Source organism: Anomaloglossus baeobatrachus, chromosome 5, assembly GCF_048569485.1.
Source record: "Anomaloglossus baeobatrachus isolate aAnoBae1 chromosome 5, aAnoBae1.hap1, whole genome shotgun sequence".
Classification (NCBI taxonomy): Eukaryota; Metazoa; Chordata; class Amphibia; order Anura; family Aromobatidae; genus Anomaloglossus; species Anomaloglossus baeobatrachus.
In genome coordinates this window covers 116,428,028-116,455,748 of record NC_134357.1, presented here as the reverse complement: position 1 = coordinate 116,455,748, position 27,721 = coordinate 116,428,028, and the positions used below count along the sequence as shown (strand labels likewise).

At 47.7% G+C, this 27,721-nt stretch overlaps 2 protein-coding genes across 2 annotated transcripts in view; both read left to right on the top strand.

Annotated features, from left to right (window-relative positions):
* Positions 1–7,206, top strand: part of VPS26A (VPS26 retromer complex component A) — a 100,986-nt gene extending 93,780 nt beyond the window's left edge. The window contains exon 9 of the mRNA XM_075348794.1: positions 6,629–7,206. Coding sequence (XP_075204909.1) covers positions 6,629–6,739 — 111 coding nt within the window. The 3' untranslated portion in view covers positions 6,740–7,206. The remainder of the gene's footprint in view (positions 1–6,628) is intronic.
* Positions 7,207–19,188: 11,982 nt separating this feature from the next.
* Positions 19,189–27,721, top strand: part of SUPV3L1 (Suv3 like RNA helicase) — a 91,383-nt gene continuing 82,850 nt past the window's right edge. The window contains exon 1 of the mRNA XM_075352386.1: positions 19,189–19,584. Coding sequence (XP_075208501.1) covers positions 19,326–19,584 — 259 coding nt within the window. The 5' untranslated portion in view covers positions 19,189–19,325. The remainder of the gene's footprint in view (positions 19,585–27,721) is intronic.

Below are 27,721 nucleotides of genomic sequence, written 5' to 3'. Positions count from 1 at the left end.
CGCGGGCTCACAGACAACTACCAGACACGGAGTTGACCAGAAGTAAGTCTTGTCATTGTCTTTTTTTCCCTGCTCCAAGGCGATTTCGGAGAGAAGGGGCACACTATACTGGAGTCGCTGATGATCACAGACGGCATCCAGACACGGCGTTTACCAGCGGTAAGTCGTGTTATTGTCATTTTCATCCCCCCAAAGGGCTCTGCAGAGAGGGGGCATGCCTCTTTGCAGGGAACAAGGTGGGGGCCACTGCGGTTTTTTCAGTGGACAGCCAGTACGCACGGTGACTGCGTGATCATGGATAATCCCCGGACGTGATTTTTCCCAGTGGTAAGTCCGTTTATTTGGCTTGCCCCTTCTCGAAGGGGGCTCCGAAAGGAAGCGGCACGCTAACCTTTATGCGACCCGCCTGGGTTCCTCCGGGCTTCTCGTCACTATCGTGCCGCTCCGCGGGGACTTCCCGGACACCATACGCAGCGGTCCACGTCCCACCTATACCGACCCAGGGCTGGGTATCCTCTTGAGTGAGTACCCTCTTTTCACAAGCCTGATGTCTGCCCGCTACTCGGCCTGAACCTCTAGCATCAGTGTGCCCACCATCGAGACCTCTGACTCGGGGTCAGGAACGCAGATTCGACATCTAGGAAGTCGCTGACCTTTTTTTCCGACTTTCGGGAACGCCCTTTCGGAGATAGGTCGAGTCTAGTTTCATCCCTAGGCTACGTCAGGGTAGACTATTCTCCCCCCTAGGCTACATAAGAGAGGGGTATATCCCTTTCCCGGCATCGGCCCTGATGCTCCAGGATCGTTCCCTCACGCAAACCCGTCTGGAAGCCTTTATCCCTACAACAGCCATCTCCGCCTTGCATGGCTGCGGTCCTTTCCAGCCTTCTAAAAACGCTTACAGGGATCACTGTCCCTACGCATCCTACTCTGGAGAGCTGCTAGGCTTTCTCCGCCCAGAAACGACCGGGAGGCCCAGAGTCTCCCTTCAAGAACCATCGCCTTGAGGTTTAGACCATCATCACCCTCTAGGAAGCTTCCCCTTCCTTGCTACTAGGGTAGCTGAGCTACCGGAAGGAGTCCTCCCAGACCCGGCCCGGTCCGGTCCATCATCCCTCAGGCACAGTATTCGAGCCGTTCAAGGGTGGCTACTCCTCACGCAGGAGTAGTTTTTCCCTCCTGACACAGAGCCCCGCGTGCTTTTTGCCTCTCGCTCCCGTTTCTTCCCTTCGGTTTTTTGGCTATGCGAGCCCTTCACAGACTGTGGCGGTGATAGCGACGGTGCACATACCAGATTTCATCCCGGACTCTCCAACGGAGCACACTGAGAAACGGAGACAGGAAGGTTCCGTCTTCGCGGGTGACCCGCCAATCCCCTCCTAGCGGACCAGTCTTCGCAACCATCCCTGGGAAGCTTCCCTTTCCTCCTCTGGAGCTTATTATCAACCGTCACCAGCCTCCCGTGCTAGGGTATGCTATCCCACCATTCCTCGGCACGGTCCCGAGGGACAATCCTAGAGCGTCGTCTCTCCTTCAACATTCCGGGCTTCAGAGCCAGCTGGTTAGCCCAGTTACAATTTCTTCTCTAGGTCGTGGTTACCCAGCCAGGTTCCAGTCGGACCATGCCACAGCGGTGATGTGCATCATCCACCAGGAAGACGCAGAGAGTGTCATGGCAAGGGAAGAGGCCAAGAAGATCTTGCTCTGGGACGGGTCCCTTCACTCGCTAATCTCGGCAGCACATCCCTAGCGTGGACGTTTGGACGACCGATTTCCGTGGTAGGATGGACCTCGCGTAGGTAAAGGGCTCCAACGCGGAAATCACCAGCCAGATCTCTGGCGAAGGAAGACCTCCGGTCGTGGACCTTTTTTGGCCTTCCGATCCAAATCTCAGTCAAGGGTGCTTAGAGTATGCACCTGCTCTGGACTAGATGTCGACGCCCTAGACCGGTCGTGTAGCCTGTTCAGGCTCTCGTGCATCTTCCCGCGGCTTCCTATGATCTCGAGGGTTCTCAAGATGGACCAAGGCAAGCGATAGCTCGGGAGTGACCCAGGCGAGCATAGTTTCACATAATTTACTCATCTCCTCGCAAATGCCCCGTGGCTCCTTCCAGACCGCAAAACTCTTCCGTGTCGGGGCCCCTCTATTCTACCAGGGCTCAGAAGTCCCAAGTTACATGGCCTCGCCAGTGGATCCCGGATGCTGGCTCGTCAGGTCTGTGGGCAAGATGATGGCAGACATTGAAGAGGGCCGGGAGTCAAGTTTCCTCGAAGATTTATTTCATCGTTCACTAGAAATGTGGGACCTGAATCCAGTGATGGGTTCGCTCAAGGTACCCCTTTTTTCCCTGCTCCCACCTGTTTTGATAGGTGGGCTCCTCGTGGCCATCGGGTTGTTACAGACGGCATCAGGACGGACAGCCCTCTTGTCGTTTTTTCCCCACTTTTCCGGCTCCGCCAGCAGGACAAGGGGGGGCTCCAGCCAGAACCTTTCGTTTCTGTCCAAGACACCTCGCTGTTCCTTCCAGCAGAGGACTTTGGGTTTCGGTCTTTCGGTTCTAGGCTCCTCTCTTAGCCTAAAAGGTGCATAGTTCGTTCCAGGGCTGGTGCGAGTCCTCAGTTCTTCGTGTCTGCAGGACACCATTTTTCGGTTACACCGACAGTCAATCCATCCTTCCACCCTTGCCCAAGAAGCGTGTGCCGGCGCCAGGGGCCAGAATATCACATGGATCCTTCCTCCATATGTGCAGACTATCGCATGAAGGGCGGACTACCGCCGCGGTCTACCGAGCAAGGGGCACCCTCGAACGATTGGACTCCAGTCGTCGATCGACCAGGTCCCCTGGTCCGCCACCCGCTCTAGCCGGCATACCTTGACTATTTTCTACCAGGTTCACACCCAAGCTTCGGCAGAGGCCAGTCTTGGCGTAGGGTTTGCGGGTGGCATTGGCACACCTGTAACAACGTAGGCGCTTGTAGGTCTGGGTCAAGCCCAGCAAGGGGGAAGTGGCTTCCTTCCTATCTCCGGTGATGGTTTTTCTTCCCACCCAGGGACTGCTTTTGGACGTCCCATGGTCCTGTGTCCCCCAATGAAACGATAGAGAAAGAAGGATTTTTGTGTACTCACCGTAAAATCTTTCTCTGAGTCTTCATTGGGGGACACAGCACCCACCCTGCTTGTGTTTTTTGTTATATAGGACATGCCTGTTGCCCCAGTGCCTGTATTCCCAGGTCACTGGTCACACAAATGTTCGTCATAGTTTCTTACCTTGTTTTATTCAGGATTGTTTGGTTCTCCTCCTACTGCTTGTGCACTAAACTGATTGAGCCCGCCTCCGGCTCAGGGGTTATACTGCTGGGGAGGAGCTAACTTTTTCTGTTTACTTAGTGTCAGCCTCCTAGTGACAGCAGCATAACCCATGGTCCTGTGTCCCCCAATGAAGACTCAGAGAGAGATTTTACGGTGAGTACACAAAAATCCTTCTATTTAAAGAGGAACTTTACCAAAATTTCATGTTGAACTGGACACACAATGCAATTATAGTGGCTAAAAAATAAACCGTAATGTGATTCTTTTTAACGCCCAAATTGGCATTACTAGACCTATTTCACTAGGGTGTGTACTTCCTCTTTCTTAGGCCTCTTTCACACGTCAGTGATTCTGGTACGTATGTGACAGTTTTTAAAATCAATAGGTCTGTGCACACATCAGTGTGGTTTTTTTTTTTTTCTGGCACCACTGTCACACAGAACACAGTGGTGTGTTCCATGAAGCACGTTTCAGAAAAACACGTACACTGAAAATAAAAAGCTTTTTAAACTCCCCTTCTACAGCGACGCTGTTTTCAACCACTGTTGCTTCCAGCCCAGCTAATTATGGTCATGAATATGCAGCTATGCACTGCACAGCCGACCCAGAAGTAGCTGCAGAGGGGAGACGGCGGCGGCTGGATACAGCAGATCTGGAGATTCAGCACCACAGACAGCAGGAGTGGGGACAGTTGAGTTTGGAATACCTGATCTCTATGTGCTATCACTGATAGCACATGGAGAACACACGTGTGCCATGAATAACTCCACACGGAGGGACATATGCGTTTTTAACAAGTCAGTGAAAAACGACTGTCTTTCACGGACGTGTGAAACAGGCCTTACACTGATCAGTCATAAGCAGGCAGCCCCTCACAGGGGAAAGAAGAACACACCCCCACATTGGCATTGATAATCTGTGTGGTCGCCTCACTGCAGTGATGACATGTCCTGGAGCACAGCAGACATGAGTGTGATTTATCTGACATCTTTCAGCCATCATCTCTGGCAAGCCGCTTGTGTGAGGGGGCAGTGGTGCAGCACCGGAGTCTGATTACAACACAGTAGTCCTCCTCGCAATTTCAAATAAGCTTTATTGGCAGGAGCATTTAAACCTTAACATTTTCAAAGTAACTATAGTGCTGCCAACCCTGCTTTACTGCTTCTCCTCCCAACCGGACTGCTGGAGATGAAAGCTGTCAGTTAAAGTTGGATCACACGTACGTGCCATTTGGTCTGATGTGTGAACACAATCCATGGATTGCCTGCGACTCTCCTGACCATAGTTTGTATTTCTATGAAGATGTCACTCTCGAGTCTGGAACGTCGCGGACAGTCTAAGCATTGCAATTCGACATCAGAACGAATTGCACAAACGTGTGAAAGAGCCTTTAATCATGCTCTGCTCCAGCACGCTATCACTCCGCAGTGAGGAGAGAAGAGTTGAACTAATAAGCTGAAATTAATTTTGTCAATATTAATATGAATATATTGTTGGTTTAGATTAATATTGTATCACTTAGTATTACACAATTAAGTATACTGACATCCTCTATATACAGTAGGAGCCCTCACATAGTCACGTATATACAGTGAGTCCCCACATAGTTCCCTATATACAGAATGAGCCCCCACAGTCCCCTATATTCAGTATGAACTCATATAGCGTCCCTATCAACAGCATGAGCTTCCACATAGTCCCCTAAATACAACATGAGCCCCCACATAGCCTCCATATACTCAGCCTCACACTCGGGGGGGACCTACTCACGTCACTCCTGTTACAGCGGCATTCTGCTCTGATCTTCAGTGCGCTGACCCTGCACAAGACGCGATGAAGCGACGTTATTGTGCCGGCTGTCCGTCGCACATGGTGATTGGTGGAAGGAGGAGCTTTCGGCTCTGTGGTCCGCCAATATATTCACCGCTATTTGCATCCTGGGGATGTAGATATCAGTGATATATTGTGTGGCAGTGGAATGCATGGTGCCAGCCACGGTTTTCAGCCCTTTTGGCTGTTTTGGTCCGTGGGTTGTCCAGCGGGCCCCAATTTTCCCAGGTCTTGTCTATGCTATTGTCGGGGCGTGCTCTTCTTTCCCTAGTGTGTTGCTGCCTGCATATGATCAGCATCAGAAAGAGGAATAACTGTGCGTCCTCTGAAATTATTCTGCTCTGCAACCATTATTACATTGTATGACCAGTTAAACATGAAAAATGTCCTCTTTAAATGTCCATCCAGGTGTATCCTATACAACACTAGGCATGCACAGGGCCCTGTTGGAGTAATGTCCATACACAATATTTGTTTCAACAGCCATTGCTTTGACAACTATATACCACTGAGCATCTAGTTGGCATACTTTACATCAGATGGGGAGCTTCAGAATTTTCCAAATTTGGAATCAGATTTGTATGTTTTAAAGTGAATCTGCAGACCCAAAAATGACTGTTCAGACCAAGCACAGGCACTCAGTGCACCTTCCTACCTACTTGGTTTCCACTATAAAGCCAAGCCAACATGCTTTACAGGAGCTAAATCGGGCTTTACACGCTGCAACATCGCTAGCATCGGCTAGCGATGTTGCGCATGATAACACCTGCCCCCGTTGTATGTGCGATATTGTGTGATCGCTGCCGTAGCGAACATCACTACGGCAGCGTCACACGCACATACCTGTGCAGAGACGTCTCTGACTGCCGAACAATCCCTCCCTCAAGGGGGAGGGGCGTCCGGCATCATAGCGACGTCACTGCCGTGTCCCTAAGCGGCCGGCCAATAGAAGCTGAGGGGCGGAGATGAGCGGGACGTAACATCCCGCCCACATCCTTCCTTCCGCATTGCCGGTGGACGCAGGTAAGGAGATGTTCGTCGCTCCCGCAGTGTTACACACAGCGATGTGTGATGCCGCAGGAACGACGACCAACATCATACTGGCAGCAGCAACGACATTAAGGAAATGAGCGACGTGTCAACGATCACCGTCTTTAAACGATTTTGCGCTCGATCGTCGCTCATTGATGTCGCTACCGGCGCTGGATGTGCGTCACTAACGACGTGACCCTGACAATATATCGTTACCGATGTCGCAGCGTGTAAAGCCCCCTTAACAGAGGGCGGAGATGGTTGGAAAATAAGCAGGTGGGAAAGTGCACTGAACTGTTTGGCTGCGCCAAGGGTGCACTAAGCGCCTTTGCTTGGTTTGACCAGTCATTTTGTGCAGATAGGCTTCCTTTAGGGGACAATATATAGCAACTTTTATATAGACTTAAAGTCTGAAAACTTCATTGTTCGTATTTTGTTTTGTTAAACATCTAACAGGAGATAATTTTGTGGAGAAAAGCCCCTGAGAAGATAAGGAAAAGAACGAATTTTCATCAACGATATGAAGGCCCCGATCCGCAAGCTTCAGCTGAGGAACCCGAGATTTAGACGTGTACCCCACAACAGATGAAGGACAGACCCAGATAGGCCAAACCTCCACCAGATCGTCTGCCCTCATCTGACACCGCTGTTCATTGTCCCACACTAAACATTCTGCGGGTCTGTATGTAATTCCACTTGTACATATATAAATACCAAGTGCTTTTGCCGAAACACTGGACCTTTCTCAGACTAGCATTTTATAAAACTCATTTAATTTTTAATTTTGGGATTCTGCATTTGAACCATGCATCAAGCTAAATCAAGCGTCTTACTGTATTCTCATGCATGTAGGCTGGTGTCCATTGAAACCAGGGCCTTATTCTTGTGTGTTCGTCTTCATAAACACTTACTGCATTTTTCATCTTGCTGCAAATCCATCTTTCGAAAAGGCAGGTCTCAGATTACTGTGAATCATCCCAAAATTCATAGGATTCACTTTAGAAATGAAGGCTTTATTAAACATTTTGAAGACATTACTGTGTATGTGTCAGTTTTATTTAATGCTTTTTGCCCCGTCCCATTTGCCATCTATTCTGTCTGTCACTTGTGGCCACTTATATTTTTTTTTTTTTTTTTTTTTTTTATATGTATAATCATTTGCATAAAATAGGAATGAAATAATTAGGCAAAATGTGTCTTTCATGTTATCCGAGTCCTTTAAGATGTAAGGAGAAGGATTTTTTTTTTTTCCTTCCTTTTGTGCAGAACCAGTTACACCTTCAGTAATAAGCATGTGGGTTAAAGGAGTGAAGAGCTAAGAAGCCATCACTTTGGACTGCCGAAAGGTCCCCAAATTACTGTTGGACTGGCTGATTAAATGAGTATTGATGGTTGATGGGCTTGATTTTGGGTAATGGGGCTACTGCTAAAACCTCCTTTACGAGGATGCAAATAAGTACTTGTAAGGAAATATGGCACAATGATACTGAGGAAATATTTAGAAAAACTGTGTGGGTTTTAAATGAGCTTATCCACTATTCACTTTTTTTTTTGTTTTTTTATTTTGTAGAGAGCTATCACTTGAGCTGATGCAGAATGTCCTTTTTGCTTAAGGTGTTAACCAGCGCCTTCCTGCATCTGGGGTGATGGGTGCTGCGAACGTTGCATTGATGGCTTCTTGCCAGGTATCGTGCACAGTTGGCAAGTATTAAAGGGAATCTTTCGCCAGATTTTTGTCACCTAATCTGAGAGCGGTATAATGTAGGGGCAGAGATGCTGATTCCAGCGATATCACTTACTGGGCTGCTTAGTGTAGTTTTGATAAAATCACTGGTTAATCAGCAGTAGACTATCATTAGAGGACTACTTGGCATGCTACCAGGTAGTCCAGCATATTCATGATCTCTGTATAACTGCTAGCTCTGCAACAGAGAAAACATTGATTTTTATTAAAATGACAGCAGACAGCTCAGTAAGTGACACATCGCTGGAATCGGGGTCTGTCTCTATATTATGCTGCTCTCAGATGGGGAGCAAAAACCTGGTGACAGATTCCCTTTAAACTAGAGTGCTAATATTGGATGGGTGAACGAGGCTTGCTGATGCCTTGTAGGCAGCTGTCGATACAATATCAGTAGTGCTTGTCACCTCCTGTTGCACAAGGGACACTTTGAATAACACTTTTAACATCCAGAGAAATCAATTAGTAGATGCTGGGGCAACTTAACTTGGCAGCTAGTGTTAGATTTCCCTGTGATATTACCACTGGGGAAACCAGTTGATTTGTTATCCACATAATGTACGGATTAGACAGGTACTCCAGAGCAAGACACTCTTTGTAGATACTAATCATTCTGGCTGAGATTAGGTTTCTGAACAGGACCCCCCCCCTCTCCTAATTCTAAAAGGCTATATTCAAAATGTGTCTTAACTAGAAAACCTTGTGGTTCAGAACAAGCTTGAAGACCACACTGGGTGTTGGTGCACGGCTTAGGCCCGAATGACCTACTTTAGCTGTTCTTGTACCTGCTATTTCGAATCACCCAACACGACTCCTTCAGTGACTATTTGTGAATCCACCATCCTGCTGGTCATTAGGGAATTTGTTGCTCATTTCACAAAGAATTTCCTGTGTGGTAGTTCTGGAAGGACAGGCGCAGTTAAGTTATTCATCAGTACAAGGGCCCCTGTACCATCAGTACACATTTGTGGATCTTGAAGTATGACCACCTTTAAAAATAATTCCACTCCACGACCAAGCATCTTGCTCATTCATCGGGTGATTAACAGCCTCGTTACACTGGCCGTAACTGATTGCGAGAGGTCCCATGTCTGAGACCCCCTTACTTGATTTGGCTGCCGTCACCAGAAAGTCCCTGCTAACGACTGAGATATTGCGCAGTGCTTGCGGACAATAGATGCGTAACACTTTCAAAACGTGGTCTGATGAGTTAATTGAGATAGGTAAGGAATTGCTCATCAGGACTCAGAAAGCAGTTCCCACAGGGACCAATACTCTGTCCTGCTAGTCTTTTATGGATGGCCTCAGTTGTCACATGCTGTATCCCTAATCTTCATGGATCCAATCACTGACATAGGATTGGCTGCAGCAATGACTTGCTGATCGCATGTAAACGGACTACAGGACCTCGGTCACTGCTGGATTGGCAATTAGTTTTTAGAACATTGGCAGAATTTTCGGGGGGGGGGAGTTTGTTGGACAACTCCTTTTTATTTGTATTTAATCCTGAATTTTAGTTGAGGACTCTCATCATATAATTGAGTCTTTGCATGGGGCATTGCATTTGGTTTTAATCTGTAGCAAATTATCTTGCTGGATTATATTCTCAATTTAGTGGCCTTTCTGCAGCGATTCACTGATCATCCGGATTTTGCCAATGAACCCCTCTTTACCTCCCCTCTTACCCTCCCTCTAACCATCTAATCTTGAGAAGGGGGTCCTAAATGGGTATCTTCCATCTGAGGTCCATAAAGCACTAACTGGGCACATGGACATGCGTTTTATGCATTAGACAACCTCTGCGATAACCTAAAAACAATGTTGTTATATAAAGATTATCTCTCGCCTGCTGCTGAAAATGAACGTGTCTTCTCATCGTTATCATTCATTCAGTTTGACTTTAATGTTCTGATTTTGTTTATAGCTGGAAAAAAATGCATTGAATAAATTATAATCCAGTATATAAGGATACCCTATGTATAATCACTATTACAGCTATACAGGGAGTAGAAAAGCAGTTTACAGATTACTGCGGCAAGCGAGCGATAACCAAAATGGCTTTCTGTGTAGTACACGATGGTTACAGCATTCTGTGCCGTTATCGATCCCTGCTCTGTAGATTGCGCCACTCATATCTTATAATGTCACTATATGTAGGTCTGTAATTTCTTTTCTATTAAATGGTAAAAATTTAAATATACTTTTCACATTCACAGTGTATATAAACTGCTTTATTATATTGTTAAAGTATTTTATATCTACATGTTTTTTGGGAGAAACTACTCCTTAAATAAAAATATATTACAAACACCAGGTGGTCTATTTAATATACAAAAAAACCCTATAAGGTGCGATTTCATCAACGTGTTTTCTAATGTAAAACGCCTTGAAATGTTGCAAACGTTTTGCGGAACTCGGAATTGCGCAAAATATTTTTAAAGTAAAATTTTTATATCGGTCCCACCTAGATCTAATGTGACCAGAGCTGGGGCAGGACGGTGGGGCGAGGTCCACCCAGCAGCAAATCCACCAAAAGTCACCACACATGTATGCCAGTCCCTGTCTGGTGCTACATTAATGGCCATGGTGCCCAACTGTTGGAAGATGCACCTAATTAAGTGGCATTCACCTGTTAATTAGGTGCATTTTACTCCAGCAGTGCATGTGTTAAAACTGCCGTACAGAACACCAGTTTTAATGAATTGAGCTCTTTAAGCAAACACAATGGAAGAATTTTGGGAAAGACATGATTTCAGGTATTGTCAAACAGGAACACCTCCATAGGAGTGTGTACATGCAACGTCTTAAGTTTTACAAAAAAAAAAAAAAAAAATGTTTAACAATGATGAAAGTGTGAATTACTAAAAAAAATTGCAAGTATGTAAGCCTTCTCACTGACTTGATCTGTAAGGGCTTTTTCACACATCCGGGTTTTCACCGGATTGGCGCACTCCAGTACAGTGTATACAGTACAATGGCAGCGCAGCAACTTCCAGGTCACATGACCGCATGTAACCGGAGCTTGTCGCGCTGCCATTGTACTGTATACACTGTACTGGAGTGAGTCGGATCCGGCAATCCGGCGAAAACTCGGATGTGTGAAACGGCCCTAAAGTACAGAGAATCTTCAGGGCTGAAAGATTGATGAGTGATCAATTCACTTCTAAAGGGAATCTGTTAGCACGTTTCTTCTCCTACATAATCTGATGGCTGAATGCTATAGGGGTTAAAACACAGACTTCAGCAATGTCTCTTATCAAGCACAGTGTTTGCTGTAGAACCAGGAGATTATCATTGGTTCAATTAATTTCCTCCTGCATGGTAGACCAACACGCCACCTGCAGTGATTAGCAGCTTACTGTTTATAAACTTTGTATATAGAGAGCCTGTTGTGGGTCAGGACAGCTTTCTCAGCTCCGCTGCATTGCTAAATCTAAAAACTGTGTCCGAACCACTGCACCCAGTAATTTAAGTGATTCATCTTTGGATTCAGAGTCTCTTTGCCTACACGCTGCTCTCAGATGAGGCAGCAAAAACCTGCTGACAGATTCACTTTAACTGATTAGCATTTTTTGCAAACAATATGTTAACTCTTGAGCCATTTGTGCCTGAAAAAGCATTTTACAAAACTACCAGAAATGAAATTACAGAAGACACTGACAATCATTACTCATCTACAATCTTAACGCAATATGGAAATGTTAAATAACTTGGGAGTAACACTTATTACATGGAATCCCTGACAAGCTGCATGTGACTGGACTGAACTCAGCAGAAAACTGCTGTGGAAGAGCGCGCAATCGGGTCTTACCTGGTAGGCATATGAAATGTACAGGGATCATGGTACTCACCTTTTCAGGTTGTGCAAATCACAACCCCTATGTAGCACATTCAGTAGTGGTATCAGCTGCAGCCCCGAGGTGTAAGGATGTAGTAGAAACGTGAGCAGAAATCTGGTATAGTCCGCGCTGATACTCAATGGTATATTGTCATAATCTCTTTATTCGTACAGGTCTGTGTGTTTCAGAGACATCCGTCTCCATCCTCAGGACATCAAAAGAACAATCATCTATCGATTGATGTCCTGAGGAAGGAGACGGATGTCTCTGAAATGCGTAGACCTGTACGAACAATAAAGCGATTATATCAATATACCATTGAGTATCAGCGCGGTATATACGAGATATTTGTTGTGGTAAGCACACAGACTGGGAAACTTTCCAGCCAAAAATAAAGCTTCAGAAAGAGCATAAGGCCAAACAACTGAATTCTCCTAAGTTCTCTGCACACGTCATATTTTTTATTTATTTATTTATTTATTTATAGGAAATCTGCCTGAAGTGCTCAAAAGAATAGACCTGCATTTCTATATTAAAATGAATTGCTGTTAATGTTCTCTATTTTAACCCCTTCACAACCGGCTGATTTTTCGCTTTCCGTTTTTTTTTTTCGCCATTCTTTTTCTAAGAGACGTAACTTTTTTTTTATTTTTCAGTCAATATGGTCATGTGAGGGCTCATTTTTTGCGGAACAAGCTGTACTTTTCAATGAAACCATAGGTTTTACCATATAGTGTACTGGAAAATGGCAAAAAAATTCCAAATGCAGAAAAATTGCAAAAAAAGTGCGATAGCACTATTGTTTTTGAGATATTTTATTCACTGTGTTCACTGTATGGTAAAACTGATGTGTGGGTGTGATGCCTCAGGTCAGTGCGAGTTCGTAGACACCAAACATGTATAGGTTTACTTTTATATAAGGGGTTAAAAGAAATTCGGAAGTTTGTCTGAAAAAAGTGGCGCACGTTTAACGCCATATTCCGTGACCCGTAGCGTTCTCATTTTTCGGGATCTGAGGCTCAGTCACTGCTTATTTATTGCGACTCAAGCTGATGTTTTTAACGGTACCATTTTTGTGCAGATGCTACGTTTTGATCGCCTGTTATTGCATTTTGCGCAAAAGTTGTGACAGTTATTTTGGCGTTTGGAATTTTTTTGCCGCTACGCCGTTTACTGATCAGATTAATTGATTTTATATTTTGATTGGGCATTTCTGAACGCGGCAATACCAAATGTGTGTGTATTTTATTTTTTTAACCCTTTAATTTTCAATGGGGCGAAAGGGGGTGATTTGAACTTGTTTTTTTTTTTTTAATTTTTTAAAACTTTTTTCACTTTTTTTTTTTTTTTTTTTTTATATTTTACTAGTCCCCCTAGGGGGCTATTGCGATCAGCAATCCGATCGCTCTATCTGCTGATCACAGCTACACAGCTGTAAACAGCAGATACGTGCACTTTCTGCTTCCCTGGCCTCCGTGGAAAGTGAAAGTAGTTCATGTCTAGCACAGGAGTCATCACATGACCCTCTGCTACCATGACAACCATCGGAAGTCACGTGATCATGTCACGTGACTTCCGATATCGGGAGGTAAGTAAAACTTTACCGCGATCGCGTTTATAATGGCGCTGTCACATATTGACAGTGCCATTACAGGAGTTAAACGGCACGAGCAGATAACGATTCTGCTCGTGCCTAGCAGGCACACATCTCAGCTGTGAAAATCAGCTGAGATGTGCGCCGATCGCAACATGCTGCTGCCAGGAGAAAGCGGGCAGTAATGTTATGACCGCTAGGACGTAATTTTACGGCCCGCGGTCGTTAAGGGGTTAAAGGGTTTCTATCAGCACAGAATGACTGTTCAAACCAACTACAGGCGCCCGCTGCATCATGGTAGGGTCAAACATTTAAATTCTCCTTCCCACCTGCTTGTTGTCCACCTGTCTCCTCACTTCACTGCTCTATGAAGCCAGAGCTGTTAACCAAAGAGAAGACTGAAGATAGGGGAAAACAAGCAGGTGGGAAGGTGTTTGGGCCGCCATCATGCACTGAGCCCCTGTACTTGGTTTGAACAGTCATTCAGTGCTGACTGAGTCCCTTTCCCCTTTGATTACAGCTCTGACTTCATAGAGACAGAGGACAGAGATAGATGGGGAAAAAAAGCAGGTGGGAAGGGGCACATTAAGAAGATCTCCCACTAATTATTATTGATTAAATGTGTATGTAGTGTGGGTGCATTAATAGATTCACCTACTGCCGTTCTCTCTAATGTCCAGCCCCAGTCTTCTTCTGTTCCCAGTGATGTCACCACAAATGAGATTGGCTGCCTCATTGCATGCTCTGTGTGATCTGGAGGTCTCCATTACCGTGTAAGTCTATGAAGCCTCTTTCTGACACTCCATAGACTTAATTCTGTTAGGCTCCTTTCAGATTGCGTTTTGCCTTACATTCACAGGTCCCGTCGGGGCATCCATCCGAACTGCCCCTCACCCACCCTACAAAGCGTGTTTCGGATGCATGCACCGGCAGGGCCATTGACTGTAATGGAGCACACTGCGTTAGCGTGTGCTCTGTCTTGTACCATTTTTGCACATGTACGTTTTCTGCAGACAGACACCCGAACGTAGTAGACGCAATCTGAAAGAAGCCTAAAAGTCACTTTCGGGTTCCACAGAGCACAGTGTGACCTGGAGAGTTTGCAAATGATGACGTCACTGAGAAGATGAGTAGGACGAAACCGGACAGTGGTGGTAGGTGAGTATACCAATACCCTCACACTACTTTACATGCGCACATACACAGATTTAGCTTAAAAAAAACAAACAAACAAAAAACTAGCCCGAGCGCCTGTACTTGGTTTGAACAGTCTATCCTAGGCTTACAGTCCCTTTTAAACTGTAAGATGACCTCTACCTGTTGGTGAGGTATGGTTAGGTTAATGGTCTGATGAGCAGAGTTACACATGACATCTAAATTCAACGATGATGTGCTAATCCCCATCTGTTATTGCTGCAACTTGCAATACTACAAATACACTAGTCACATTTTTGTCTTTTGGGTGAAATTTCAGGATGATGCTAAATGCTCTCTAACCTTTTCAGGTGAACTTAATGTGACTTTCTCTAAATGTTTGAATGCATGTGTCCAATAAATCAATTATATATATAAATATATAATATTTATATTTTTATTTTTTTATTTTATAGATTTATACAGCTTCTCTATTATTATAGCATCGCAGGTGCCTTAGGAACACCATTTTCTTTTGGAAATTGGTACAAGTACAGTGATTTCACTCATTATTTAATCTTCAAGAGTACCTGACCACACCACCAAGCACAGGCATCATCTGGGGACCAGTGAGCTTCAGTGCTGCACACTAATTAAAGTTGATTCACGCTGAGCAGAAATGATGGCCGCCAACAATGTTGGAGACATCATGGAACGCGCTATGCATCAGCCAATGATGGCACCAGACGAGCCTTTGGTGGTGGCGGCTGTATTACAATGTGGATAGATGTGTCTAGTCAATACAGAACTTCCAACACTTTGTGAATGGTACAGTTACAGCCCTTACTATTTGAATAACATCATTAATCGAGTCATTGTGCCTCTACAAGAACAACACACGCCTAATTTCATCTTCATGAATGACAATGCTCCAGCTCATTGAGATTGTTTCATTCTGGTGACCTCAAATGGGGTAACCTTCACTTGCTTAACCTATGGGATCAGCTGAACCACTGTGTGGAGACTCGTAACCTTTTACCCCAGAACCTCAATGACTTGAGGGCCGCCCTTCAAGGAGAGTGGGATGCTATGTCTCAGCAGACAGTAACTCCTCTTGTGAGCAGGGTGAGACTTTTTGGTCAAGCTGCAATTGATGCTCAAGGCCACATGACCAGTTATTGAGACATATTTTGGGGAGTATACCAACCAATGTTGTTGTTTTGTTTCAATAAATTGTTTGAGATGAGGAAATCATCATACTTCTACTTAAATGCCCTACTTCCATGATTCCACTTCCCTAATTTGTTTGCGAGTAGTCTATATGGTGATTTATCAATGGGTCAATGCAACAAGAACTTGCATCCCAGATGTATGGTGACAGACACGTCTATCCTCACATTTTACCTTTGATACCAGTTCAGATAAGGAATAATTATTGTAGAAGGACGTTACGGGTAATCCAATCTGGACAATGTAGATGATATTATAAAATCTTTTATTCAATACATGTTAAAAACCACCATGATTGCTCAACATGAAAGCTGAACATATCTCACTGACGCGTTTCTGGTGTACGCAGACACCCTTAAGGGTGCGTTACATGCTGCGACCTTGCTAGCGATCTCGTTAGCGATGTGACACGCCAGATCGCAGATAAGATTTGACGAGATCGCACATAGGTAATTTTTTTTATAGCGCCGGTCACATGTACGATCTCGGCAAATCGTATGTGCGATCTGACATGTTACATCGCTAACGAGATCGCTAGCGATGCCGCAGCGTGTAAAGCACCCTTTAGTCATAGAAAGTTCAGTAAGTGAATGAAAGACATGGGCTTGATTTTAAAACAGATATAGCATGTGACATGATTAAGAATACCTGCACATGATGTTGAATAATATACAAATTAGACAAATGTATACCCCAATGGTAATATTCTACAATACAATAGGCAAAATCCGGCTTGAAAACGTAATTAAAATAAAAAATAAACAACAAAGAAAAGAGCACAAAGAAAATTAACAAGCAAAGGTTGCCAAATAATATAAACAATTACTCAAATACTGTATAATCAATAAATGTAAAATAAATCATTTTTGAGGTTCATATCATTGGGATATTTAGAATTCACGGTCAAGATCCAAAAGGCTTCTTTCAATGTAACAGCTTTCTGTCCGTTTCCTTCCCTGATCGGACGAGATACAGATTCCAAGCTAAAAAATTGAAAACTAGTAGTATTACATTGATGAGTTGTTAAAAAATGCCTCACTGCTCCCGAGTATGCTGAATTTCCCTTGTTGATATTCAAATGTTCAATTCATGCAATTTTCTGACAGTACAATCTGTATAATTAATACTGCAAGCAGTGCAAGCAATACAGTAAACTACATGATGGGATTTGCAGTTCATGTAAGAATTAATTTTGTGGGCTGTACCATCAGGGAAGGCAAATGAGGTGTTCCTATGTATTGCAGAATCGTATGCACCGCATCGTGTACCTGAACATTTAAAGGAAGGATAAATCCAGCCAGCCAGGCTTGTAATGAATAAAAAAATCTTTTTCTTTATTTCAAACATAGATTAAAAATCTTTTTCCATAGCAGCATAGTACAAATACAGGCAGAGATGAGAACATTACTGCTGTAAAGTGCACGGCAAGACGCGTTTCGGCTAAACCTTTATCATTGCCATGAACATCATTCATGGCAATGATAAAGGTTTAGCCGAAACGCTTCTTGCCGTGCGCTTTACAGCAGTAATGTTCTCATCTCTGCCTGTATTTGTACTATGCTGCTATGGAAAAAGATTTTTAATCTATGTTTGAAATAAAGAAAAAGATTTTTTATTCATTACAAGCCTGGCTCGCTGGATTTATCCTTCCTTCATATCAATTGCTGGCAAGAGCTCCTGCCATTTATCCGATGCTGAGCACCTATACGGAATAGCAGCCTATCTATCTATTTAATCAACTGGGTAAGCTGGCATTTTTTCTTTTTTCATTGAACATTTAAAGAAGCCCTTACTGTCCAGCCATGAAGCAGCTGGAATAGGTTTGTGTAGTAGGCTGGGAGAAAGCAATTCCCCAAGAGAAGTACCCTTCTTGGCCATGCATCTGCAGCCCTTGAACGGTTATCTGGCAAGAATATCATTCTGATTTACTACCGGAAGGCAGCCCAAAAATTAGTCTTTCCCCTCTCTTAGATGAAGGTGTCAGTTTGGGAATTCTAAATGTTAAATTCAGGAAACATTTGATTCCTGATTTTCAGATTACCCCAGTTTTTATGGGCTTCCAAAATCCGATAAAGAGGTTTCCACTCCTCCTCAAAATTTTCAGCATTGACTCTCTGGACAGTGGTGTTAGTGAGTGGATGGACAATTGTTTGCATCCTTTATCTTCAAAAAAATACCTGGTTATCTCAACGACATGTCTTATGTCATTGCAACCTGCTTTCAATTGCATTTAACAGTTTGGAAATTGTGGAGGCGGATGCCTATCGCCCCCCCATAACGAGATTACTAGATGCTGATGGCATTTTCATGGCAGCCAAGAAAGGGGCAGTAGGGGAGCTAATGAAGAGCTGTGTCTGCCATATTTAGAATTTGTCTCAGAGGAGGTAATTTTTCAATACACTGCACTATTACATTGCATTGTAGTGATGAGGTTCACCTTCCCTAGGGAAAACAATAAAAAATAAACAAAAATTGTTTTCATCACCTCTAGTGGTGAGCGAGCATTACCATACTCAGGTACTCATAATGAGCAGTTGGACTCTCGGGTGGGGGCCACTCAAGTACCCAAGTATAATGGAAGTCAATAGGGGACTCAAGCATTTTTCAGGGAAACCTTTCAGAAAATTGCTTGAGTTCCCCACTGACTTCCATTATAGTTGGGTACTTGAGTCGCGCTTGTTACGAGTACCGAGCACCTGAGCATGGTAGCGCTCACTCATCGCTAGTGATCGCTTATTGATGTGTGGTCGTCCAGCCGCTGATACCCGCTCAGTTAGCAGCAGTTCACGTGCTCTACCCGTGCCCCATTCATTGCCTGTGGGGTTTCTGAGCGCCGCACTCTGCTGTATCCGGTTCCCAGTAGAGGATGAATGGAGCGCTGGTCCAGTTTGAGCACTGCTGCTCCATTTTGGACTGGAGATAAAGGTTTCCCTGAACGGTACAGACCCCAGAGGCCAGGCCCCCACCAGTCAGCATGTTATCATCTATCCTGGGTATAGGATGGAATTTGTTTTCACTTAAAAACCCCTTAAACCCAACTTTAAAAATGGAAGATAGAAGTGGTTACTATGGAAACGCCACTGTTTATTGGTACAGTATAGTAAAGTGCAGCAAGCTCCACAGTTAGAACCAAGCAGAAACCGGATGGATAATACCAAAAGTGTGAACAGTCGCTATAAGGTGGATTAGAAAATGAGACGTGACGGGTTGCTACAGACACCTCCTCCATTTTCTTTTACACTTTTTTTTTCTCCGTTATCTATGTCTTCCGTTTTGACTCCCTCTTGTTCCAGCAGCAGCAGTTCATATTCGACTTCCTGAACCGTCAATGCCACGCAGGCTTTATCCGAGTCACCTAGGTGTTGGGGGCCTTTTATCTGACGTCATCATGCCTCCGCTCTTTGTGAAGGTTTCCCCTTCTAGGTGCCGGAGCTTTCCAGTGATGTCATCAGGCTGCGCCTCGTTGTCATGCCTGTTCTCTTCTCGCTGTGACACTCGTCATTACCCTGCGCCCGGACAATCATGCTGCTCACGCTGTGCACTTGCGGGCAGGGATGCTAGACTGCCTGTAATGCCGGGCGGATTCTCTAGTCTTGTCTATGTGGCCTCGCCGCAATGTACATGAAGCGAGCGTCTTCCTTGGCTTGGTGCTGCCTGCAGGTATCTAAACGGAGCCTGCAGCCTCCTGTTCACCGCGGGAATGGTGTCCCCAGCTCGGTGACCGGGTGGTGGAGGACACGGTGCCTGTACAGGACGTTCTCCAGTGATAATGGCAAGCGGCTGGATACATCATTATTCGTCCCCGTGGAGCTGAAGAACACAGACAGTCTGGAGGCGGACATCGGGGCCGAGCTGACCCAGCCCCTAAATAAGAGTAAGTGGAGGGGGTAGCACTGGTGTCAGGTCTGGGGTCACCACTGTGGTGCGCAGCACTTGTGTCAGGTCCAAGGCCCCCGCTGTGGTGCACGGCACTGGTGTCAGGTCCAAGGCCCCCGCTGTGGTGCGCGGCACTGGTGTCAGGTCCAAGGCCCCCGCTGTGGTGCGCGGCACTGGAGTCAGGTCCAAGGCCCCCGCTGTGGTGCGCGGCACTGGAGTCAGGTCCAAGGCCCCCGCTGTGGTGCGCGGCACTGGAGTCAGGTCCAAGGCCCCCGCTGTGGTGCGCGGCACTGGAGTCAGGTCCAAGGCCCCCGCTGTGGTGCGCGGCACTGGAGTCAGGTCCAAGGCCCCCGCTGTGGTGCGCGGCACTGGAGTCAGGTCCAAGGCCCCCGCTGTGGTGCGCGGCACTGGAGTCAGGTCCAAGGCCCCCGCTGTGGTGCGCGGCACTGGAGTCAGGTCCAAGGCCCCCGCTGTGGTGCGCGGCACTGGAGTCAGGTCCAAGGCCCCCGCTGTGGTGCGCGGCACTGGAGTCAGGTGCAAGGCCCCCGCTGTGGTGCGCGGCACTGGAGTCAGGTGCAAGGCCCCCGCTGTGGTGCGCGGCACTGGAGTCAGGTGCAAGGCCCCCGCTGTGGTGCGCGGCACTGGAGTCAGGTGCAAGGCCCCCGCTGTGGTGCGCGGCACTGGAGTCAGGTGCAAGGCCCCCGCTGTGGTGCGCGGCACTGGAGTCAGGTGCAAGGCCCCCGCTGTGGTGCGCGGCACTGGAGTCAGGTGCAAGGCCCCCGCTGTGGTGCGCGGCACTGGAGTCAGGTCCAAGGCCCCCGCTGTGGTGCGCGGCACTGGAGTCAGGTCCAAGGCCCCCGCTGTGGTGCGCGGCACTGGAGTCAGGTCCAAGGCCCCCGCTGTGGTGCGCGGCACTGGAGTCAGGTCCAAGGCCCCCGCTGTGGTGTGCAGAGCATGACTGCACCCTTGGGGCTACTCGAGTGTGGGGATTGGGTTGTCACTTTTTCCTCAAAAAATATAATGGTGAAAATATTCCGTATAAGTCTTATCTGCATTCATAATGCGGCCAGACGGCTACCTTAGCTGCAACACTTGTGTGGACGAAGATCGCTGTATAATGCAAGGGAATCTGTCAGCAGGTTTTTGATCTCATCTGAGAGCAGCATGATGTAGGGACAAAGACCCTGAATCAAACGATTTATCACTTAGTTTACTGGGTGCAGCTCTTCTGACTCAAAGTTTTAGATTTGGTTGTCAGGAAATGAAGGGTTAAATATTTGCGCTGTAGATGGACAAAATGTACAGGATGGGAAGGGGACAAGCCGGGTAAGTAGAAGCAAAGTAGTTTGTGTCTATACATCTCAAAGTATAACATTTCTTCTTCAGGACAAGAACTGTTACTCTCTTTTGTCCGGAAGAACGTTTATACTTCGAAATGCATATATGCAATAAACTATTGGTATGTACTTACTTGGCTTGTCCTCTTCACATCCTGTGCATCTTGTCCATAGGCAGCCCAGATATTTAACCCTTCTTTCCCTGCAATCCATTTCCGCTGTCCCAGGGGCTGCAGCAGCCATACCTCCGAGCGTATTCCTAGGTTGTGGGTACACAACACCCTCCAGGGGAACACTCAGTGAATTCAGCATTACTGCTTTGCTCACAGATCAGACCCTATTACACTTGTCTTTTCTTTAATGTCTTCATCTAAAGTTTTAGATTTATCAATGCAGCAGGGATGAAAAAGCTGCCCCACCCACACCAGGCTCTCTATATACAATGCTATAGACTGTGAGCTGCTCATAACAAGAGGGTGCAGTCGGACAACATGGCTTGAGCCAGTTAGTCACAGCAATGATAATGTCCTAGTGATAAAACACTCAATGTAAACAGCATTTGACACATCGTTGGATTCGGGGTTCTATCCCCTACAGCATGCTGTCCTCAGATTACATAGCAAAAACCTGCTCACAGATTCCTGATAATGCAGGTGAGTGAAGACACGTTGCGATTGACAATGTACCACAATTGTACAAACAATTAGAGCTGAGACTTTTTGCGACTTGCTTGTCACTGTTCCTTGTCAATTCACCTGCTCTTTGTTGTGATGTAGCAGCATATTATGTAGAGGTCTCCAGCCACACAAGCTTTGTCACGACCTAAGTCGCCGTGTAGCTCCAACCTAAATAGAATTCTAAAGGGTCAGCTTTTATCTGTAATAGAAACAGCGCCACTATTGCCCATACAGGGTCTCTCCTATTGCACCTCCGTCCCATTGGGGATCAGCTGCAGTATCGGTTACCGCTCATGGACAAGACCTGTTATGTGTATTATAGGAAGGCTCAGAAGCAAACGCAGCTCTCACTCTATAACTGCAGGCTGCCAAATCGTGACCGTGTGTGACATCCACACCATGGCAATTGCCTGGTGTTCAGTGCGAGGGTACGGTCATGTGACTGCCTGCTTGTGATTTGGCTATTATATATGTGGTCACATGTCAACTAATTTCATCCGGCAGCTCTCAATTCTGTTTTCTTCTAAGAAGGTGAATGGAATAGTTGACTGCAACTATGCCAATCTCTTGCGTAGACTTAAAATATCCCAATATCATCAGTGTCTAATGTTTGCTAACCTTTATGTTTAGTCTCAGTTTTTACTATTTGTTAGGTGGCTTACTTTGGTCCACAATTGACAATTTCTTTATCGTTCCTTATGGGAGACCCAGACCATGGGTGTATAGCTTCTGCCTCCGGAGGACACACAAAGTACTACACTAAAAGTGTAGCTCCTCCCTCCGAGCATATACACCCCCTGGATGACAAATCTAGCCAGTTCAATGCTTTGTGTTCAGGAGGTCACACACACACATGCATTCTCATCTGATTTTTGATTTTTGATTTCAAAGATTTGGAAGAAAAGCGGGTCCAATCTGGACTCCCGGCATGTCCCTTCTCACCCCACTGTGTCGGCGGTGCTGTTAAGGTTGATTTTACAAGGCTGGAGCCTACACATGCCGCGCTCCTTCACCATCCCCTGAGGCTCTGGCTTGAAGTGGGAGCCATCACGGTTCTCACTGCTTTGCAGGAGACCGGTCTCCATCCGCAGCCCTTTCAGGATCCTGCCGGACGGAGCGCTCACCCCTCAGGGACCTTGCCCTGCGTCTCATAAGCTAAGTATTGAGACGTTATTGAGGGGTCCCTTGTACATTTATTGTGGGGAGAGTGTGTTATTTCACTTTGCTGTGATTTCCGGCCGGTTCTCTGTTTTTTTCCTGAGAACCGCGCCGAGGGTGCCTGCTCGTCGGCCGCATGGGAAAATCTAGGCCCCGGCTTCGGATGCGGCCTAGTTTCGTTTTCACTGCCCCTGCATGTCAGTCATGCAGGGGAACAGTGCGGCGCCGCCCACCGGCCGGTCAGCTCAGGGGAGGACACTCCTCTCTGAGGAGATGTTTCCCTCCCCTGTATTTCTCCTTGGCCCTCCGGTTCCCGCTCTTGGACTAAACCCCGCCCCCCCTCCTCACTCCAGCGCCATTTTATCAGTGTTCACACACTGATCGGCGCTGGCTGCTGCAGCTACTGCATCTGTCTGGGGGTCCAAGCTGTGGAATCCGGAGGGCACACAAAAAGCGGTCTGGTAAGCCACAACCTCTGGTTGTGGACTTTCTTGTACACTCTCTGGGGGTCATTCTGAAGGAGTGTGTTCTTTACTGCAGAACCTCCACCTCAGCAGCATGTCTCTCACTAGGAGCAAGGCTTTACTCTATATGCACTGCATGTCAGCTCATACTGCCTGAACCGAGCACATATCCACATTGTGATGCCTGCTCTAACATGGTGGTGCCATGGTGCCCCAGGGGTCCCTCCGGCTGCTCCAGCCCCGGTGGCTGAACCCCCGGCTTGGGTACCATCGTTTTCTAAAGCTATCTCCCAGTCCTTTGCCGACTCCATGGGACAGCTGTCCCGGACTCTGCTGAGCATGCATCAGCCCCCTTCTCAGGGCGCCTCTGCTGCTCCGACTCGCTCTGCAGAGCTCACAGAGGATTTTTTATCTGTTCCCGGACCCCGTCCTCCTAAACGGAGATGCAGGGACTCTTCTACTTCCTCGTCCCACGGCTCTGATTCACGAGCTGAATTGCAGGGCGAGGAGGATGCCTTTACTGTGGGCTCGGACGCTACCTCTATGACCCCATTGATCTATCTGAAGGTGATGCGGATGTTAGTGACTTGATTGCGTCCATTAATTCCGTACTGGACCTCAATCCACCAGTGTCAGAGGAACAAGCCTCTCTGGTAGAAAAACACCAGTTTACCTCACCTAAGAGAGCAAGGAGTCCAGTTTTCAGGCCACTGTGACCAAGCCCAGGGCCTGTCCTGACAAACGCTTTCCAAAGCGTAGTTCTGATGACCGTTTTCCCTTTCCACCAGAAGTGGTCAAGGAGTGGGCTCATTCACCAAAGGTAGATCCTCCAGTGTCTAGAATCTCAGCCCGGACAGTTGTATCTGTGGCCGATGGCACCTCACTTAAGGATCCCACTGACCGCCAGGTTGACCTTCTGGCCAAATCTGTATATGAGGCGGCATGGGCCTCGTTCTCCCCGTCTTTTGCAGCAGTGTGGGCTCTTAAGGCAGTCTCTGCTTCTCTGGCGGAGATACATTCCCTCGCCAGGGACTCTATGCCCGAAATGGTTGCCTTAACTTCCCAGGCTTCGGCTTTTTCATCCTATGCCATGTCTGCCATTCTGGAGGCTTCTCACCGCACGGCGGTGGCTTCCGTTAATTCCCTCGCGATCCGCAGGATCTTGTGGCTTCGAGAGTGGAAAGCAGACGCTTCTTCCAAGAAGTACCTTGCTGGGCTCCCCTTTGCTGGGTCCCGGCTGTTCGGTGAACAACTGGATGAAATTATTAGGGAAGCTACTGGCGGGAAGAGTACTTCCTTGCCACAAACTAAAACCAGGTAACCTGTCCAGGGCAGAAACCAGTCGAGGTTTCGTTCCTCTAACTGGTCATCCTCTAAGCCCTCAGCCTCGTCCACTAACTCAGCCAAGGATCGAAAACCCAGCTGGCGCACGAAGCCGCGTCCTCAGAAAAACGGAGGAGCCGCTGCCACTAAGGCAGCCTCCTCTTGACTATCTGGCTGCGCCAGCAACGTCCTTGGTTGGTGGCAGGCTCTCCCACTTTGGCGACGTGTGGTTTCAACACGTCTCCGATCAGTGGGTGCGGGATATCATCTCCCACGGCTACAGGATAGAATTTTCTTCCAGCCCGCCAAACAGATTTTTTCTGTCCACTCCCCCCTGCTCCAAAGCCGCCGCCTTCTCTCAGGCCGTGGCATCCTTGCAGGCCAACGGAGTAATTGTATCGGTTCCCGCCCGGGAACGGTTCAGAGGTTTCTGCTCAAACCTCTTCCTAGTCCCCAAGAAGGACGGTTCCTTCCGGCCCATCCTGGACCTCAAGCTTCTCAGCAAGCATGTTCAGGTGCGGCACTTTCGCATGGAATCTCTGCGATCGGTCATTGCCTCAATGACCCAAGGAGATTTTCTAGCATCCATCGACATCAGAGATGCCTATCTGCATGTACCAATTGCAGTTTCACACCAGCGTTGGCTACGTTTTGCAATCGGAGAGGAACATTTCCAATTCGTGGCTCTCCCCTTCGGGTTAGCCACGGCCCCTCGTGTATTCACCAAGGTCATGGCAGCAGTGGTTGCGGTTCTGCACCTCCAGGGGTTGGCAGTGATTCCTTACCTGGACGACCTTCTAGTCAAGGCTTCATCCCGTGCAGACTGTCAGCGGAGTGTCTCGCTCACTCTCGCCACGCTTGTTCAATTCGGGTGGCTTGTCAATCTGCCCAAGTCCACTCTGACCCCGACCCAGAGTCTTACGTACCTAGGGATGCAATTCGAGACTCTGCCGGCACTTGTGAAGCTGCCCTTAGTCAAACAGCAGTCCCTTCACCTGGCGGTGCGTTCTCTGTTGAAGCCCCGCCGTCATTCCATCAGGCACCTCATGCAGGTGCTGGGTCAGATGGTGGCGTCAATGGAAGCGGTTCCCTTTGCCCAGTTCCATCTGCGTCCTCTGCAGTTGGACATTCTCCGCTTTTGGGACAAGCGGACCTCTTCCTTGCACAGGCTGGTGGCTCTGTCGCCACAGACCAGGAGCTCTCTTCAGTGGTGGCTTCGGCCCCTCTCTCTGTCTCAGGGACGCTCCTTCCTGACCCCGTCCTGGGTGATCCTCACCACGGATGCCAGTCTCTCCGGCTGGGGAGCAGTATTTCTCCACCATCGAGCACAGGGCACTTGGACTCCGTCCGAATCAGCCCTCTCGATCAATGTGCTGGAAATCAGAGCTGTGCTCCTAGCTCTCGTAGCCTTTCAAGCCAGGGCGGGACTCGCAGCCGCCTAGCATTGTTGGAAGTTCAAGGTATCCTTCAGTGGACGGAGGACTCCAAGTCCACCATATCCGCAGTCCACATCCCAGGCGTAGAAAACTGGGAGGCAGATAATCTCAGCCGTCAAACCGTGGACAGCGGCGAGTGGGCCCTGCATCCGGCAGTGTTCCGGTCAATCTGCCGCAAGTGGGGCACTCCAGAAGTGGATCTAATGGTTTCCCGGCACAACAACAAGGTCCCGGTTTACGTGGCTCGCTCCCACGATCCTCAGGCCTTGGCAGCGGACGCGCTGGTTCAGGATTGGTCCCAGTTCCGTCTGGCCTACGTGTTTCCCCCTCTAGCTCTCTTGCCCAGAGTCCTGCGCAAGATCAGAATGGAGGGCCGTCGGGTCATAATCATTGCTCCAGACTGGCCCAGGCGAGCTTGGTACCCAGACCTGCTCCGTCTGTCCGTAGAGGTGCCGTGGCATCTCCCGGACCGCCCAGACCTTCTCTCTCAAGGTCCGTTTTTCTGCCAGAATTCTGCGGCTCTCAGATTGACGGCGTGGCTCTTGAGTCCTGGATCCTGACGGCTTCAGGCATTCCTTCCGAGGTCATCTCCACTATGACTCAGGCTCGGAAGTCTTCCTCGGCCAGGATTTACCACAGGACTTGGAGAATTTTCCTGTCCTGGTGTCGCTCTTCCGACCATGTTCCTTGGCCGTTTTCTTTGCCGACCATCCTGTCCTTTCTACAGTCCGGTCTACAGCTAGGACTATCCCTCAATTCCCTCAAGGGACAGGTCTCGGCTCTGTCAGTGTTGTTCCAGCGGCGTATCGCCCGACTGGCCCAGGTGCGCACCTTCATGCAGGGCGCATCTCACATCATTCCTCCTTACCGGCGGCCTTTGGATCCCTGGGACCTTAATCTGGTCCTCCCGGCCTTACAGAAACCCCCCTTTGAGCCGCTTAGGGAGGTTTCTTTGTTTCGACTTTCGCAGAAAGTGGTCTTTCTGGTGGCCATAACTTCTCTCAGGAGAGTCTCTGATTTGGCTGCGCTCTCTTCGGAGTCACCCTTTTTGGTTTTTCACCAGGACAAGGTGGTTCTCCGTCCGACTCCGGACTTTCTCCCTAAGGTGGTTTCCTCTTTCCACCTTAACCAGGACATTTCATTGCCTTCCCTTTGTCCGGCCCCTGTGCATCGCTTTGAGAAAGCGTTGCATACTTTATATCTGGTGCGGGCGCTCCGGATCTATGTGCACCTCTCTTTTTGTGCTAACCACAGGTCGGCGCAAGGGTCTCTCGGCTTCTAAACCGACCCTAGCTCGTTGGATTAGGTCGGCCATATCCGATGCCTACCAATGTTCTCAGGTGCCTCCACCGCCGGGGATTAAGGCGCACTCGACCAGAGCTGTCGGTGCCTCTTGGACTTTCAGGCACCAGGCTACGGCTCAGCAGGTCTGTCAGGCTGCCACTTGGTCTAGTCTGCGCACCTTTTCGAAGCACTACCAAGTGCATGCTCATGCTTCGGCAGATGCGAGCTTGGGCAGACGCATCCTTCAGGCGGCTGTCGCCCATTTGTGAAGTTAGGTTTTGCCTACTTCTCAGTTTGTTTATTTCCCACCCATGGACTGCTTTGGAACGTCCCATGGTCTGGGTCTCCCATAAGGAACGATAAAGAAAAAGAGAATTTTGTTTACTTACCGTAAATTCTTTTTCTTATAGTTCCGACATGGGAGACCCAGCACCCTCCCTGTTGCCTGTTGGCAGT